The 17,565-nt window shown below is 44.8% G+C and overlaps 1 protein-coding gene across 3 annotated transcripts in view; it reads left to right on the top strand.

The window, feature by feature from the left end:
- The window catches only part of Srgap1 (SLIT-ROBO Rho GTPase activating protein 1), a 260,889-nt gene that overhangs the window by 183,891 nt on the left and 59,433 nt on the right, over positions 1-17,565 (top strand). For all 3 annotated transcript variants that reach the window (XM_055611990.1, XM_055611989.1, XM_055611991.1), the window contains 2 exons: positions 9,367-9,588; positions 12,018-12,119. In XM_055611990.1, coding sequence (XP_055467965.1) covers positions 9,367-9,588; positions 12,018-12,119 — 324 coding nt within the window. The remainder of the gene's footprint in view (positions 1-9,366; positions 9,589-12,017; positions 12,120-17,565) is intronic.

The following is a 17,565-nucleotide window of genomic DNA, read 5'->3' as shown; positions in this document are numbered from 1 at the left end:
ATGGATTTTTGTTCTCACAATGAACAGGTTTCATGTGTATAATCATCGCTAGCTCCAATATTAAGAGCAAAAGGCTCTACAATGTATTCTGAGATCTTTTACAACCAGAAAACAAATCCTGCAGACCATACTTAGCGTTGAATACTGAGTTTCCAGTGATTTTCTTGTTAAAATATTTCTGTTTTTGTGTGTGTTTGTATACGTATGTGTGTGTGTGTGTGCATGTGTGTGTTCATGATGTGTATGTGTGTGGGAAGGAGAGTGTCTGAGTGTGGGTGTGTCAGACAATGACCTTGGGAATTGATCCTTGAGTTCCTTGTTGTTTGGAAAAAGCCTGGTTCTGCCCTGCATTTGCCGTGCTGACAAACGCAAGAGTTTCCAGGGATTCTCCTGCCCCAAGTTTTCATATTGGCGCAGAAGCCCCGGGATTGCGAGCCCCGCTCATCACCATCCCACATCCAGCCCTACGTGTGGCAGGCACCTAACTCGCTGAGCCTCGTCTGCCAAGAAGGCAGCCTGGCTACGAAAACCAGCTTGACCCGAAACTCCTAGAGATCTGCCTGCCTCTGCTTCCAGAGGGCTAGGATTAAAGGTGTGCACTGGCATGCCCAGCTAAGCACACAAGTCTTAATGGTGGCTTAATGGTAGGATTCACTAACCTGTTATAAAATTCATCATTCTGTATATCCAGCATTCTTAAAAATAACTGGGTCTCAGACCTCATTTCTGCCAGCATGGCCTCTTTCCATAGAGATGCACTCACAGAAACTAACTCCTCAGTGATAAAAGGCTATTGGTCCCTTGTCGCCACGCACCTGCCCAGGAATCATTACTTGTTACCCTTTCAGTACAGTTCTATTTTCCAGTCTTTCCCAAGAAGAGCTGCAGCTCACTTGGAAGCTTAAGGCTAAGTCTTTCTCATGAAGTACTGCCAGCAGCTGATCCCCTACTCTCGCCAGTTTTCTCCACACAGATAGCTGTGGCACATGCTTGCTCGGTCACTTAGGCAGAATGAGACTGAAATCAGGTTGCAGCACAGAGCCCCTGCTGCCCTTATGTCATCATTTCTGAATTACCCTAAGTTCATCATTTCTGAGTTATGCTAGAGCTTTTAGCCTTATGTCTCTTGGGACATACCACACTTCATTAAAAATCAACTTATTCTGAGTTCAGTTTTCTTAATTAGTCAGATCCCCTTCCCCGCCTCCTCCACCATCCACGAAATTAGGAGTTAGTTGTGAAAACCTGCCAAAAAGCGATACTGTGTTTTCCCATTAGACTTGAACTCTTATGGAAAGATTACAGAGATCATGTTCTTTGGTTAGCTTATCATAGTCTTCATGTAGACTAATCTAGGCATGCTTTTAATCCATTGTGATCTTTCAAAGCTGTTTAAAAGCTGAGATTAGTTAGATGACTGAAGGAATTGCTATGTAGAGTTTCTTTCCATGGAGAGGTTGCAGGCCTAAAGTCCCTGAAATGAGGACTGCTTTTTTGTTTGTTTGGTTGGTTGGTTGGTTGGTTGGTTGGTTGGTTGGGCGTTTTGTTTGTTTTGTTTTTTTTTTTTTTTTTTTTTTTTTTTTGTTTTTGTTTTTCTAGTCTCCAGTGCTTGTTTGACCATATTCTTCTGGGCCTGTGAATGCTAAAAGCTTCTAAAGGGCCATCGGGTTCTCTGCCTTTTGCCCCTTCTCTGGGCATGTGATAGCCGTTAGATGTGTGTCATCAGCCCTGCTCCTGCTCCCGGGCTTCAGATCTGCACACCAGCTTTCTTGCTAGCCGTTGTGCCATTGTGTAGGCATTCTGAACCTCCCTAACTCCCTAAGAAACCGTAATGTCTACCTGTCCCCACCTTCATCACCCTCTGTACAGACACTTTTCTTCTTAGTAATTTTCCATGTCCCAAGAAATGCTCCCACTTTCCACGCGGGCACAAGGCCTAACACCCAGTTCTTTGCTTCTCCCCATATGATGCATCAGCAAAGCCCATCACCTCTTCCTCTTAAAGAACCCAAACGCTACATCCCACTTCTTATGACCACCTTGGGCTCAAAGGCATTCTCCTCACCCCTGCCTATGTTGCTTCCATCCATCCATCTATCCATTCATCCATCCATCCATCCACCCATCCCATGAAATGTGACCCCACAGCCTGCCCTCATGTCTTCCAAAGCTCCACTCTCTTCCTAGACTATCAGACTCAAAAGTCAGGGATCAGACACATCTGTTAGGCTTGAAACTCTCTGGAGACCTCCTGTCCCCTGAGAATAAGAGCCAAATGCTCACAACTACCCATTACGAATTGGCACCACCCCCTTCCATCTACCTACTGCCTTCACTTACTGTGTTTTGGGTATGCTGACCTAGCCCTTGCGCAGAACTCCCACATGCTTCCCTGCTTGGGGCCTTTGTGCTCTGTTGCAGAAGTTTACACGATGGAGTCCTCCCTCTCGGGCGCATCACATGCCCACTGCCCTAATGAAATACCAGCAGCCTTCCCTCTCGACGCTTGCTACTCCCTAGACGCTTTGTTTCTCCATAACATTTGCCGCCTGGCCTGTATTTATTTGAGCTTGCTGTGTCTGATCTCTCTCCTTTTTCTTGATTTTATTTGCACGAGTTACAGACTTTTTTTTTTTTTCTTGAGAAAATGAGTCTGGTGGACGGGAGCTGCCTCGGGTAACAGGCAATTTATTCAGCTGCTCATTGGCCCCGATCTTACAGCACCAGTATCTGTCCTGCATCCTACTGTGTATCTGTTCTTGTTTCAGAGATGTGCAGTTATGTGACCTTCCCATTGCTCCAGGGGAAGGGAGGGAACTCAAAACTTTGTTTTTGCTAAGTGTTTGGCTACAGATAATAAAGTAGCAACAAGAATTGAATTGCCAGCTTTCTGTGGATGTTCAGAAACCCTGAACATCAGGAAAGAGTGTGTATATAGTGTACTTGTGGAAATTAAGGTGTCCCATGTGATGCTTATTTCTCACAGAACGTGTCTATGGTTTCTGGGTTAAAGTAATTAACAGAAGAAAATGGTGGCAGACAAGGGGACAGCGATTCAGAAGCAGTCCACTCCACTTCTAACACAGCTCTGGACCCATCTCCTTCTAGTCCTTTGAAAGCCACTCATGGGCAAACGAATGCTGCTTTTTTTAGAATCCTAGTGTCCTTGGCTTGTCCTACTTTTCAAAAAGACTCAAAATAAAGGGTAGGAAAAGTCTTTATTCAATATCCATGCAAGGGTAACAGTCAAGGGTGTGCTTGGTGATGCCCAGAGGTAAACAACTTTCTCCTGGGGAGCCTGTGCCCCTCAGGGGCGTGAATCCTGTCCGCTTTCTCCAGCTCCATGCTCATGCCTGGGTTCATGGAGAATCTTAATAAATGTAACTCTGCTTCCTTAGAAATGAAATCCAGACACAGGAGTCAGGAGGAAAGACCAGTGACACCTCTCAGGCAGAGGCCAGAGTGTGGAGAGAAGGCAGAGCCACTGCAGAGACTAAGGAACCTTCCTAGCTGCTCAGTTCTGCTTCTGCAGGAGTCCCCTGGCGCCTGGCGCTGCCCTCTTTGCGCTTCAAGGATTGCCCTGCAAATGCCTATGACTTAGGGAAACAGTAACGGCAGACTTCTTTCCATGAAGGGCTTCTTGTGTCATGGAATCTGTGCCAAGGGAGGGCAGAGAGGCAGGGAAAGGAAAAGGCCTTCTGAGGAGCCGTGGTCCACTCCACACCTGTCATGGCACTGTCAGCGGGCTCTTGGTGTTCAGGACTAGGGTCTCATCTCCCTGCTGATATTGGTTGCAACTCTTTGGGCTGAGGAAGTTAACCTACTGTGCTTAGACCAAGATTTAAGTGTGCTCTATCTGTCCTGGCAGTTCTTAGGATTTCTTTTTAATGCATACTTTTAATTCCAAAACTATTTCCTCCCCCTCCTCCTTTTTTTTGGTCCATAATTTTGCGCATTCATCTGGAGTTCTTCGTCTGCCAGAATAACAGTGCTCTGTTTGGATGAAGTAGTTTATTTGTCTCCTATGGATTTTCATGATTAAATGTACTGGGGCTATAACTCAGCTCTTTGTGCAAAAGCCAGCCTTTCTTATCTCATTCATAATTCAGAAGCTCCACAGAATTACTTGAGACCTTTTTAACCAAATATCTTGAGTCCTAACATGTCCAATGTCCTTTCAGCTCCTAGTTTAGAAAAAGAGACTCTTGTGTGGCCAAGCTCACTCTTGGAGACCTTGAAGAACTTTTTTTTCTTCCCTGTTTCTTATCTCTTTGAAGTATAAGATGCTTAAGAAGCCTAGAATTTGGAAATGTTGTATAACAGACATGATAGATTCATGCCAACTAACTACCTATAGACTGGTGAGCACCGTGGGGGTCACAGACGAAGAGTGCCTGTCAGAAACCAGCGCAGAAGCCTTCCAAGCACCAGAGGGCAAGTCCAGGAGGACCTGCCTGCAAGCCAACCAGATGGCTCACGAAGCCACATGCCTGCTCCCCTGCCCCATTAGGAAGCCACGGTGAAACCAGGTCTCACACTGACAGGATCCACATAGCTATTGATCCTGGGAATAGAAACACGCCGATGCTTTTGTTATTTGGTGGTGTGAAGCATTCAAGTCAGGGAATAACGGAAACTTTGTAGGTGTTCTTCAAAACACCAAGTTAGTTGGGTAGTTGGGGTCAGAATTCTTTCTGCCCTCCCTACATCTTATCTTCCCTCCTCCTTCTCTCCCTGCCTTCCTTCCTTCCTTCTTCCTTCCTACCATCTATCTCCTTGATCCTTCTTTTCCTCCCCCTTCCTTCCCCTTTTCCTCCAGTCATCCTCTCTCTTTTAAGTTGTAAGGCCCATGGTGTGTGCAGTGTAAAAGGCCTCTCTCAAGCTTCTTTCTATTTCAGCCTATTTATGAACTCCCACCTGGATCAACATCACACGATAAAGTGGCAGGGCACCTCCCTTCCTTGTAATCAGGGAGAGGACCCTGTCTTCTTTCTGAATGGCAGACTGCTTTTAAGCACTGTACATATTAAAGAAACGAGGCCTGTTTCCTTTACAAACCCGTGTCTTTATAAAATAAGATGTCATTGAAAGATAGAATGACTTTTTTTTTTTTTCCAAATCCCTCTGATGTACACAAAACTGCTGGAAGCCATTGTGGATTGGAAGAAGCAAGAGGAATAAAAGAAGTCTTTGTTCATTTGAGGCTAGAATTTCCAAATTAACCGAAATGAATCATTCTCTGTATTTGGGTGCAGCTGATTTCATTGGAGATGAGAGAAGATGAGCCAATTGCTGCATTTTCACAGTTGTATTGTTTGTAATTGTGACATCATAGCTGTTTTGCGATTTTATAAATCAAATCACATTTAACCGAATCCTCTTGTCAGCTTGGGGAAACAACACCCCTGAAGGGCACAGTCATAAGACCCTGTCCCTGGACTGTTCTCGGGAAGTGTCTCCAGTGTTTTAATCATTCCATTATGCATCCTTCTTAAACTGTGGATTCCAAAAAATAGGTCAGGGGTGGGGCCAAATAGTCTGCATTTTTAAAGATTTTTATGTTTTTTTTTTTTTTTTTTTTTTGACTGTGTGACTGTGTATGTATGTGTGTGGGAGCACAGGCCATAGCAAGTATGTGGAGGTCATAGAATAGCCTGTGGAAGTCAGTTATGGCCTTCACCATGTGGAGGTCCTGGGAATCAAACTCAGATCACTAGGCTTGGGAGCAGGCCCCCATACCTGCTGAGTCATAGCCCAAGCCCAATATTCTAACAAGCTCTCAGTGAAGATGCTGTTGCTGTTGACCACATTTTTAATAACAATAACTTTGGGGTTTTTTGGTTTTTGTTTTTTAATTTATTATTTATTACAGTTTATTCACTTTGTATCCTGGCTGTGGACCCCTTCCTCACCTCATCCCAGTCCCACTCTCCCTCCCTTCCTCTTCTACCCATATGCCCCTCCCCCGATCCACTGATAGGGGAGGTCCTCCTCCCCTTCCATCTGATCCTAGCCTATCTGTTCTCATCAGGACTGGCTGCATTGTCTTCCTCTGTGGCCTGGTAAGGCTGCTTCCCACTCAGGGGAGGTGATCAAAGAGCTGCCATTGAGTTCATGTCAGAGACAGACCCTGCTTTTCTTACTAGGGAATACACATGGAGACTGAGCTGCCCATGGGCTACATCTGAGCAGGGGGTTTAGGTCCTCTCCATGCATGATCTTTGGTTGGAGCATCAGTGTCTGCAGGTCCCCTAGGCCCAGATTTCTGGGTCCTCTTGCTCTCCTTATGGAGCTCCTGTCCCCTCCAGGTCTTTCTATTTCCCCCTCCTTCCATAAGTTTCCCTGCACTCTGCCCAGAGTTTGGCTATGTGTCTCAGCCTTGGCTTCGATACCCTGCTGGGTAGAAATAACTTTGTTTTAAACTCCCCATTTTAATAATTTGGAAATTGAAGATGGAAGGGCAAAATGTTAACCGCAGTCTTGAGGGAACACAGCTAGGCATCTTGTGCGTACTGAACAGGCAACCTCCCACTCAGCTTTTTGGGGGAGGTTGGGTTTGTTTGTTTGTTTGTTTGTTTTTGTTTTTTGGTTCTTCAAGAGAGGGTTTTTCTGTGTATCTCTGGCTGTCCTAGACTCACTTCATAAACCAGAAAGGTCTCAGACTCACAAAGATCTGCCTGCCTGTGTGTCCAGGAGCACCAGGATTAAGGTGTGCGCTACCATGCCTGGCTGCATTTGGCACTTTAAGTGCATCTCATTCGATATGTCACAGGGCTGGTTGATGCTTCATAGCCTGGAAGACCTGTTTTTTTGTGCCAATGCTGCTTCCCATGTGACCTCTGCCACTATCTTCGTACCAAACTAATAGCAACTTCTGGCTGATTAATGATTTGAACTGAATCAAGTTGAATTGACTGACTTCATTAGAGCAATATGGAGATGACCTGGTTTTGTGTATTTAAAACTATGTGTTTCCTCTTTAAGGAATTTTTTTTTTAATGTACAAATCCAAAATTTTGCTCTTAGTAATTGCTGGCTCATTTCCAGACTTATGCATTTCTCTTAAGCCATACTTGCTTAGGATGCTTGAAGGACTGAACAGAAGTACAGAATAATGGTAATAAAAACTCGGGGTGGGGAGCTCAAAGCTCTTTCTTTAAAAATTACTTTTATTTCTAATTACGTGTCTGTGTCTGTGTGGAGTATATGCATTGGAGTGCAGGTGCTGAATGGAGGCCAGGGGCGTGGAATTGCCTTGAAGCTTGTGTTTCAGGAGGTTGTGAACCCCAGTCCTCTGCAAGAGCACTAGGTGCCCCTAACTGCTGAAGCATCTCTTCAGTGCCTAGGAGTACAGAGTTCGAAACAAATTCAGTCTGTAATGAGAGGGCGTTAGCAACCATTTCTTATTTAAGAATGTTATACTGGGAGTTAAAAGGAAGGCATCTCTGAATATTTTGACAGATTCAAGCCTGATCCCTTCTACAATTCTGATTAGTCTTGAGTCGTCAATAAAATATGCAAATCTGGAGTCGTTTAGCATATTTGTCTCCTAGAAGGATTTGAGTAAATTGCTGTATCAGTCACAGCACTGGGTGAATGAGGCTTGCATACTGTTCTTCATTGTTTCCCTCCACTGTTGGATTCTGCCTTTACATTTTTGATAGCTTTATTATGTATAATGCACATACCACCACAACGCACTAAAAATCTACAGTTGGCATTTAGTATGTTCAGAGAGCTGTGTGCCCGTCACTACAATCAATTTTTGAACATTTTTATTACCCCTAAAAGAAATCGTACACCCTTCAGCAATCAGCTGCCTCCTGTTCTTCCATCCTCTGGCACTAGGCAGCACAAATGTATTTTCTGTCTCTAAATATGTCTGTTCTTTATTTTATATAAATGGATTTGTGCAATGCATAGGAGTCTTGTGTGTGTGTGTGTGTGTGTGACTGACTTCTTTTACATAACATATTTTTAAATTTCATCTATGCTGCAACAAGAATTCACATTTTATTCCTTTCTCTGGCTGAATACTATTCTAACATATGGTTGTATGACAATTTATTTATCTATTCATCGATTGGTAGATATTTGTTTCAGGTTGTTGTTATGAATAAAAGCTGCTGTAAATGTTCAGGTGCAGGTCACCTTCATTCTTACATACACTCCTGAGAAAAATTTGCTGAGCCTGTGAGCATCAGAGTGAGCAATGAGAGAGAGGGTGTGTGTGTGTGTGTGTGTGTGTGTGTGTGTGTGTGTGGTGTATATGTGTGTTGATACCCCCAGAACATCACCTCTCACTCTCCACCCAATTCCTTTGACCCAGGCTCTCTGCTGCCCCCAGAGCTAGCTGTCCCTACCAAGTGTCCTGTCCCCACACTCCCATAGTGTGAGGGTTACAGGTATGCACAACCACACTCTCACTTTCACATGTGCTGGGTTGTGAACTCAGGTCCTCATGCTTGCACAGCCAAGAGCTGCTACACGCTGAGCTACCTCCACAGCCCTGGGCCTCAGAATAAAGTGTGTTTGACCCTTTGAGCAACTGTTTACAAAGTAACTGTGCCCCTTATACTCTGCCAGCAGTGTGTGAGGGGTCCAATTTGTTCCCATCCTCCCTAGGGCTTTCTGTCACCTCTCATTCTGAGTATCCATCCTGATTTATGTGAGCTAGCATCTCGCTGCCTTTTGTTAAGATTTATTTGTTTTTATTTTATGTGAGTGGTGATTTTGCCCTTATGTGTGTCTATGTACCATGTGTGTGCAGTACCCACCGGGGCCAGAAGAGGGCATCAGATCCTCTGGGACTGGCATTAACAGATGGTTGTAAGCCACCACTTGGGTGCTCTGAGACAAATGCAGATCCTTTGCAAGAGCAGTGAGTGATCATGGCTGCCGAGTCACCCCCAGGTCCCTCTGCTCATCTCTTTACTGTGTTACCCAGGTAACCAGTGATGACCAGCATTTTTTGATAATGTTTGCCAACCACTTCTCTATCGTTTTCACTGGTCTCTCTTCAGAGACCGCCTCTGTTCTAACGGGGAAATTTGAATTACTGAGTTGCAGGAGATCTTTATATGTCCTAGACTCAAATTCCTTTTCAAACACTTTTCTCATTCTGGTTCATCCTTTCAATTTTTTTTTTTTTTTTTTTGATGGTGTACTTTAACTCGTGAAAATCATACATTTTGATGGACTCATTTACTTTTTCTTCAGTTGCTTGTGTGCTTTTAATGTCCTATACAAGAAATCCGTGTCTGCTCCAATGTCATGGTTTCCTTCTGAGTGTTTTGCTCACAGGTTATAGGTCACACAGTCAGGTCTTTAATCTAACATTTATATCTGTGTTCTTATGTTATCAAGTGCTGCGATCTTGGCTACCACGCAAGTCTGAACAGAGCCCTCAGAACATATCTCTCGGCAGAGTACAACCTTGAAACCTCCAGGCACGAAGGCTTAGACATTATAGAAAATGCTGTTGACAATTTAGAGCCAAGGAGTGACAAGCAGAGATTCATGGAGCTGTACCCTGCAGCGTTCTGCCCACCAATGAAATTTGAGTTTCAGTCTCACATGGGTGATGAGGTCAGTAACTGATTTTTAATGAGCCAGTTCTCTCTTCACATGTCATTTATTATGTTAAATATTCTTCTTTTGAGACAGAGCCTGTTATAGGCCAGGATGGTCTCAGGCTTACTCTGTAGGCTTGGCTGGCCTTGAACTCCTGATCCTCCTGGATTCCAGCTGCTGATATTATACAGTAAGCTACTATGCTCAGCTGCCTTGTCTTCCTTTTTAAGATTTAGTGATATGTATGTGTGTGTGTCTGTGTGTTTGTGTCTGTGTACACATAGAGGTGAAAGGAGGGCATCAGGTCCCCTAGAGCTGAACTTACAAATGGTTGTGAGCTCCAGATGTGGCTTCTGGGAACTGAACTGGGTCCTCTGCTAGAGCGGACGGAATACAGTCTTAATCACCGAGCCATCTCTTTCCAAACCCTAACATGTATTTTTTTATTTATTTAATTCTCTATCCTATTTTTTTTTTCAAAAGAAAACCATTTTAACTGGCCAAAAAATGTATAAAACATATTATCGATGAGACAGAGAAAGATAGATTGATTATTTGATTATAAACAGATAACTAATATGTTATAGGTATATGGATAGGCAATAAATGATGTACAGATAGGTATAAATGTCTATCTCTACTGTGTTTCTAATCAGTTCTATTTTTATTTAGCAAATTACTTGTTGAGAAACAATGAGTCCAGATCCAGCACCCTTAATCCCCAAATATGAAAGAAATGGGACAAATTTCTGCTCAAAAATTACAAGATTTAGAACATTTGAATTTAAGATTTTCAGATTAGGGACACTCAACTGGTAGAGGCTGTATAGATACCCCCAAATCCACAGACCTCTGAAATCTAAAGCCTTTCAGGTAGCCGTAGTTCTTATTTGTCTTTGAGACAGTAACTCGCCGCATAGGCCAGGCTAACCTTGAACTCCCCATTCTTCTGCCTCAGCCTGCCGAGTGCTGAGATTACAGGTATGTGCTAACATGCACCCAGTATAACACATACATGCCAACAAGCCGATGTTCATCCTACCACCACCACCATCTTTCCAAAATCAGTTGCTGTTTTCCTTTTCTGTTGTGGGTCTGCTGAGCTCGGAGTGGTGAAAGTCACAGGTGCTTCAGTCAGATACTAATGGTTTTATTTCTGTTATGTTAATGAAGTGGATCTGTTCCCTTTTTTATTAGCATCTCTGCTTGGAAACAGTAACCTCTACTGTTCCAGGCCCCATGAGAAGGAGCATTTCTTTTGCAAGGAGCATGAAAAGAATGCGTTTGTCTCATGTGCAGTTTTAATGATGCTTTCATTTTAACCCAATCTATCATTGAAATCTTGCCCAGAATATCTTCCTCCAACACCTCAGACAATTTGCCTTATGACATCTGTGGTGAATCCTGGGGATTTAGCTGATACTGGCTGGCAGTGGTCCTTACACTTTTTTTGTTTTTTAATGCTCTGTATTCATATACATGTATCATTTCATCACAGCAGTCCCAGGACTGGGGAGGTTTACCGCTTGCCACAAGTTAGGGACGGAGCTGCAATCCACACACAGCTGCTGGACCACAGAGCCCACACCCTCAGCAAAGCCCTGCGACCCACTTTCCTTATGCCTGTAGAGTCCACCGGAGCCACCCTTTACCCTCTGCCCTCTGCCCAGTGGTTGTGAGGCTTCTCCAGCCCAGACCCTGCCGCTTTCAGAGCGAAGCTTCCTGCAGCTGCCACCTTACCCCAGAGCGCCACGCCACAGCTGGGTTCCATGTTCATTGCTTATATCCAAGTCTGTTTAAAAGGGATGCACTCAGGTGGCTGTTAAAGGCCAGGCATGGTGGCCTATGCGTGTCCCAGCACTTCGGAAACCGAAATGGGAAGATCTGAGTTTAACATTAGCCTGGGCAACATAATAAGACCCTGTCTTAAAAAAAAAAAAAAAAAAAAAAAAAAAAAAAAAAAAAAAAAAAAAAAACTAGAAAAAAAAAGTACATTTCTAACTGGAACACTTGGAATCAAGAAAAGTGACCTGATTCTTGCGTGTGGCATTGGAGTATGAGACCTGAGGGCTTGGTGGGTGAAGATCACCAGATCCCGTGTGAAAAGCCTGGCAGAGCTGTCACCTCATGGCTGAGGGTGGCAATGGGGTGGGTGGACAAAGACTGGCAGGTCCCAGGGGCTTGCCAGCCAGCCAGCCAGCCAGCCAGCCAGCCAGTCTAGCTGACATGGTAACGTCTAGGTTCAGTGAGAGGCCATCTCAAAACAGTCCGAAGGCAGTCAATGGAGGTCCCCTGGGTTGACTGCAGGCCTCCCCGTGCACACAGAGAGGAGGACACGTGCATGCATAGACGCACATTCACACCAGACACCAACAAGTAAGGCTCGTGAGCCTGGGGCCGATGGGCGGTGCCTGTCTTAACTGCGCTTTCTGCTTCTACGTCAGGTGTGTCAGGTCAGCGCGCAGCAGCCTGTCCAGGCGGAGCTCATGCTTAGGAACCAGCAGCTGCAGTCCCGACTGGCCACACTCAAGATCGAGAGCGAGGAGGTGAGCATGGTCCCCGGGAGGAGGAGAGCACGGTCCTGGGCCCACAGGGATCTGAACCTAAGCTGGAAGACAAGCTCACACAGCCTCAGTGCTGTCGTCCTTCCGAAAGCAGTCTCCCTCACACCCTTCACTATCAGGGCTCCTATAAAGAGGGTTCCACATTTAAAAATATGGACTATAAAATGTGAGTTATAAATACATATTAAGGCTGGAAAACAACTGCACAATTCAGACGCTTGCTTTTGCCATCAGACTCTTCATGGAGGACAAATGCAAGCCTTGTGCGCACCTCTGGAGAGGAACACTTTACTAGTGTTGACAGCATGTTCATGCACACAGTTTGTCTTCTGGAGCTACAGTTCATACTGAAAACAGCCCCCTGAATTGTCTCATTCAGTGCATGTGTCCAAAAATATAGTCATATGTAGAACGCGATGTTTGCTTGTCAAGTTAATTTGACCCTAAAATTTCTAAAATTAGAAACACCCCACCCTTTATACCTTTCTATAGTTTCTAAAATTTCGGTACCAAATGTGGCATTGGTTATAAAATTAGTGCAAAAAAATTCACATTTGAAATAAGCGCTCGAATTGGGAAAGAAAATATTTGCTGACATATTTAAAAGTATGGACTATAAAATGCAAATTATAAATATATATTGAGGCGGAAAATAATTGCACAATTCAGATGCTTGCTTTTGCCATCGACTGTGTCAGACTTATGCTTTTAATATGAAAATAGGAAGCCCAGACATGTTTTCGTTAGTCAAGACTCTCACATGTAATTACTAGGAACCCAGAAACCAGTCAGTGTCTGCCACAGCGTTTGTGTTATTGGGTTTGTGCTATATGGGTGTTGGTAGGGTTTAGGGGATACACCCAGAATGCCATGTTTCTGCTGCCTGCCAGCATCCTTATTCAAGGAGAGAATATTATCTCTCCATTGCCTAGGCTCAAGTCTTCTAAACCAACTGTTACATCCAGGAAATGAAATTCTCTAACCGGCCAGAGTAGACGCAGTCGTGTGATTGACAGCCCTGACTAAAGGTGTCTGTGGAGACAGATACCTTCCAGAGTGGTGGAATGTGGGCTATTACACGAACAAATTCAGATAGCCGAGCAGATCGCTGGGGCTGGGGGTGTCGCTCACTGGGAGAGTGCTCTGGTTCACAGAGAATATGTGGTGACTCGTCCCTGGAACCCTAGCACTCAGGAGGTGGAGGCAGGAGGATCAGAAGTTCAAGGTCATCGTGGGGCTACCCAGCAAGTTTGGGGCCAGCCTGGGATGCATTAGACCCTGCATGAAAATAAGTAAAGAACAAGGAACTAGAACGTAGGCTAAGTGGTTATAGAATGCTGGTTGTGCTGTCATGAGGACCAGGGTTCAGATCCCAGCACCCACGTCAGGGGGCTCACAAATGCCAGTAGTGCCAGCCCCAGAGTCCAGAACCTTTTTCTGGTACCTCCATAGGCACCTGCACACACCTGTACATACACTCACAAGAACAAATAAATAGATAAAAATTAAAAGCTGAATAGTTAAAACTAAAAAATAAATAATAAAGCCGATTTTCGGGATTCACTCAAGTGCCCTGTTCTATGTTCATTGCTGCAGGATGCTTTGACCCACAAGTAAAGACTGACATGGGGCTAGAGAGGTGGCTGAGCTTCTGGGTGTACTCATTGCTCTTCCACACAGTCCAAGTTCAGTTCCCAGAACCATGCTGGGCTGCCTGGGACTCAAGGGAATCCAGTGGCCTCTTCTGGGTTCCGAGAGCGTGCTCACTTACACACACACACACACACACACACACACACACACACACACACACAGAAAAACAACAACAACAAAAATTTTTAAAAAAATGTGTTTCTGCACTGTTGTTATTTGATCAAAACCCACTGTTGAGTATTTTGTTTTGTTTTGTTCGCTTTCATTCTTACTAGAGGAAAGAAGCCAGCCTTTACTCAAGATGCAGCTTGAGTTATTTCTGCGTAAAGCAGACCCCTTGGGGGTCAAACAACCCTTTCATGGGGGAGGTCACCTCAGGCCATCAGAAAACACAGACATTCCCATTACGATTCATAAAAGCAGCAAAATTACAGTTATGAAGTTGCAATGAAATAATTTATGCCTGGAGTCACCACCACGTGAGGAACTTTATTAAAGTCGCAGAGTTAGGAAGGCTGAGGACCACTGGTGAGTCAGTCCACAAACGAGCCTTTCCAGAGGACGCCATTACTCTAGTCACGACTTAGAGCTACAGTTTTGGCTAGTTACTATGAAATACTCACTCGCCAGCTGCAAAGTGCTGGCTCCTGCTGGATCCATAATTTTTATGTCTAGTGACTTTAAATGTTTTTCTTTTTCATATCCTCCCGCTATTTTACTTGGAAAAGTCTCTCTAAACTCCAGAAAAATGGTGTGTTATACATGAAGTCGAAGCTGGCAGGCTACAGACTTGTTTCATTTGGCTTTAAAGTTTTGAAAAATACTAGTTAAAAATTAAAAAAAATCTGGCAACAAGAGAAGTGAGGTGCCTCATTTCTCCTCTGCCATCCCATTCAACCCCAGTCTCTGCACGCTGGCCAGTACCTCTGTGGTCGCTGCACAGTTTGAACCTGTGAGTTCTTATTAGACCTAACAAGGACGAGGCAGCAGCGTGGACTGCAAGAGGCAGACGGCGCCTCTTCATGTTAACTTTTAAAGGTTTGCTCTCGAGTCAAAGAACTAGAGATTGCAGTGTACTGAGCATGGTGGCCTGTGGCTTGTGGGGTACTGTAAGGAAGTACCCAAAAAGAATGACTCAATTGGGTTCTTGGCAGTCTGAGTTCCAGGGGTGCTGAGGGAGGAGAGGGTTTCTGCAGTAGACACAGAGTCTGTTTGGTAATCGTGCCAGTTCTCCCTTAGGATGAGTAGGTGATGAAGCTGACATCATATAAAATTAAGGGATTTTTGTCCTCTGGTTCTGTTCATTCCCTCAAATGTTTGTGGAGCATGTCTGACCTTCCAAGTATTTTTCCAGGTGTGGGTAGATGATTCCATCCTAGTGAGCTTTGAGTACCAAGAGAGGCAAAGGTAGAAAGTGTTTTCCGTGGGCAGAGCCTAGCTGTCTTTACTTGCTTGGAGTCCCTTTGTGGCTCTTGTCTCTACTGTAAATAAGGAATTTGCCTCCATCTTCCTGTGAGAAGAGAAGGGACATAAAAGTGGCAAGTGAGTGTCGAACCAAAAGACACAGGGACCAGAACACACAGCAATTCTTCTGCCTGTACCCACGGTAACCAAACTTGAGCTAACTACCTAGAGCTACGGCTGTCCGCTGAAGATTGCTGCTAAGGGATAACTTCAGTCATATAGCTAGCACAGTTAAGTAGAGCATAGAGCAGTGGCTCTTAACACACACACACACACACACACACACACACACACATTTTTAAACAGTAGGGAGAGGGCTTATGTGAGGTAGAGTGACAATGGCCTCCATATCCTTTAGATCAGCGTTGGTTTTAAGTACACCTGTGTGTCCTTTTCAAACCACTTGTCCCAACGTCTGATCTGAAAAATGCAGTCTTCACATTAACACTGTCGTATCAGTAGTCATCCTAACAGAGGAAGCAACTAGCCTGTCTCAGATTATCCAAGTGAATCTGCCGACCTGAGGTGAGTAGGGGAAAGCAGTCTGTGATGCCTCCTGGACTAATGGCCCCATATAGAATTCTGGGGCACCACTTAAAATCTTCGACCAGCAGCTTGCTGAGGAGCATTTCATGAGCTTGCAAAAGCATTTTCCTTATTTCAAGATATGTTCAACATAACAAGCAAACTGAAACATCTTTCATGGCATGTATAATTAAGGAAAATAAGAGATATTTCCTTCCCTTATAGTAAAATTAAACACACACACACACACACAACAAAGAAAGGTTTTTGTCTTAACGTTATTAGTGGCCACCCCAAGCCCCAAACTGTGTAAATCTCTAAGTGAACCTTCCAGGAATATCTTCAGGTCCTTTAAGAACTTGGTGTAAGGTGTGGAGCACCTGACTTAGTTCTAATTGTTGTTTCGGACCTGCTCTGTCTTCTCTGTGGCTTTTGTGAGCATCCCTAAGTGTCTCCAACTAGCCTGACAGTGACCGCCTAGGTAAATGGCTGCTGCCGTCCAGCCCTTTGGTGATGGCGTCATCTCCACAAAGCTGAGAACAGTCTGCAGCCTTCCACTGCGAGCACACACATATATAGATGTGTTTGTCTCGAATAAGCTTTACCTCTGAGAAGGGAGGATATTGGCCCATAAGAACGTCCCCAAGGGGACTGAGGAGAGGCTCTGGAAAATGAATGCAGGCATGTGGGGGGACTCTCCCCTGGGGGAATAGCCCGGGAGAGCAACTGAATGCCACTGCCGGGTTCTGAGAATCATTTGCTGTCCATGAGGAGGATTCAGCTTCACACCCTCATCCCCAGACTTCTTCTCCTAGTACCCTGTGGTCTGCTACACAACTGACAGGTGACCCAAAGATGAAGAACTCTTTCCTGGCTCCATGCTGCCCCACAGTAGGTGGAAGCATAGAGCTGGAAGTTCTGCTGCAGACGCTTGGGAGCGGTGGGCTTGATCATCCCCCTGGGAGTCAGCTCCGCCCACAGGCTGTTAAAGCAGAGTCAGGGTGGGTGGACTTCGAGAAAACAGGTTTTCTGAGAGACAGCTGAAGGCAGAGACTGTATTCTAAGAGGCCCAGGGCAAGGATGCTCTTGCCATCCTTGGGTTAAGTCATCACCGAGAATGTAAGTTTTGTAAAAACTAAACTAAACTAATGATAATCATCATGCGATCCTAGTGTTTGTAGATACAGCCTTGGATGCTGGCAGAGGATTAGTGTGACGCCAGTGCTCGCAGTGGTACTGTCTCGACTGCCGCCCCCTCAACAAAAACCACATAGGGCAACAAAGGTGGGCAGTCTAGGCACATCTGTGCGTGTGTGTGTGTGTATGAGTGTGCCTGTGTGTGCACATGTATGGTCCCTTTCGGCTGGCTAGTAATCTGTCTAAAAGGATACAGTGATATAATAGAAATGGATGAAATCAGTGAGGTATGTGAATGGGGGCAGGGGTAAGGGTCCCTTCACAAAGAGAAGAGTCAACCCTGATGGGTGTGGAGGCCTTCATTCAAAACACAGTCTAAGGCACCAAGCCATCAGATAGTAAGGGTGTGTCCCGGCACGTTTGTGTTTCCACCAAAGTCACATGCGGAAGTACTCGTGTTCATATCAGTGGCCAGAATACGACCTTGCTTAAAGAAGATTCTTAAAGAGGTCATCGGGGTGGGCTCTAATTCCATATGACTGATGTTCCTGTAAAAAGGTAGATTTGTAGCGCAGAGACACAAGACAAGGTGGCTTTTTATAAGTCAGGAAGAATGGCTGGGACAGACCCTTTCCTGAACTGGAGTGGC

Source organism: Psammomys obesus, unplaced genomic scaffold, assembly GCF_907164565.1.
Source record: "Psammomys obesus unplaced genomic scaffold, mPsaObe1.curated_primary_1811, whole genome shotgun sequence".
Lineage (NCBI taxonomy): Eukaryota > Metazoa > Chordata > Mammalia > Rodentia > Muridae > Psammomys > Psammomys obesus.
This window is presented reverse-complemented; position numbering and strand designations above follow the sequence as displayed.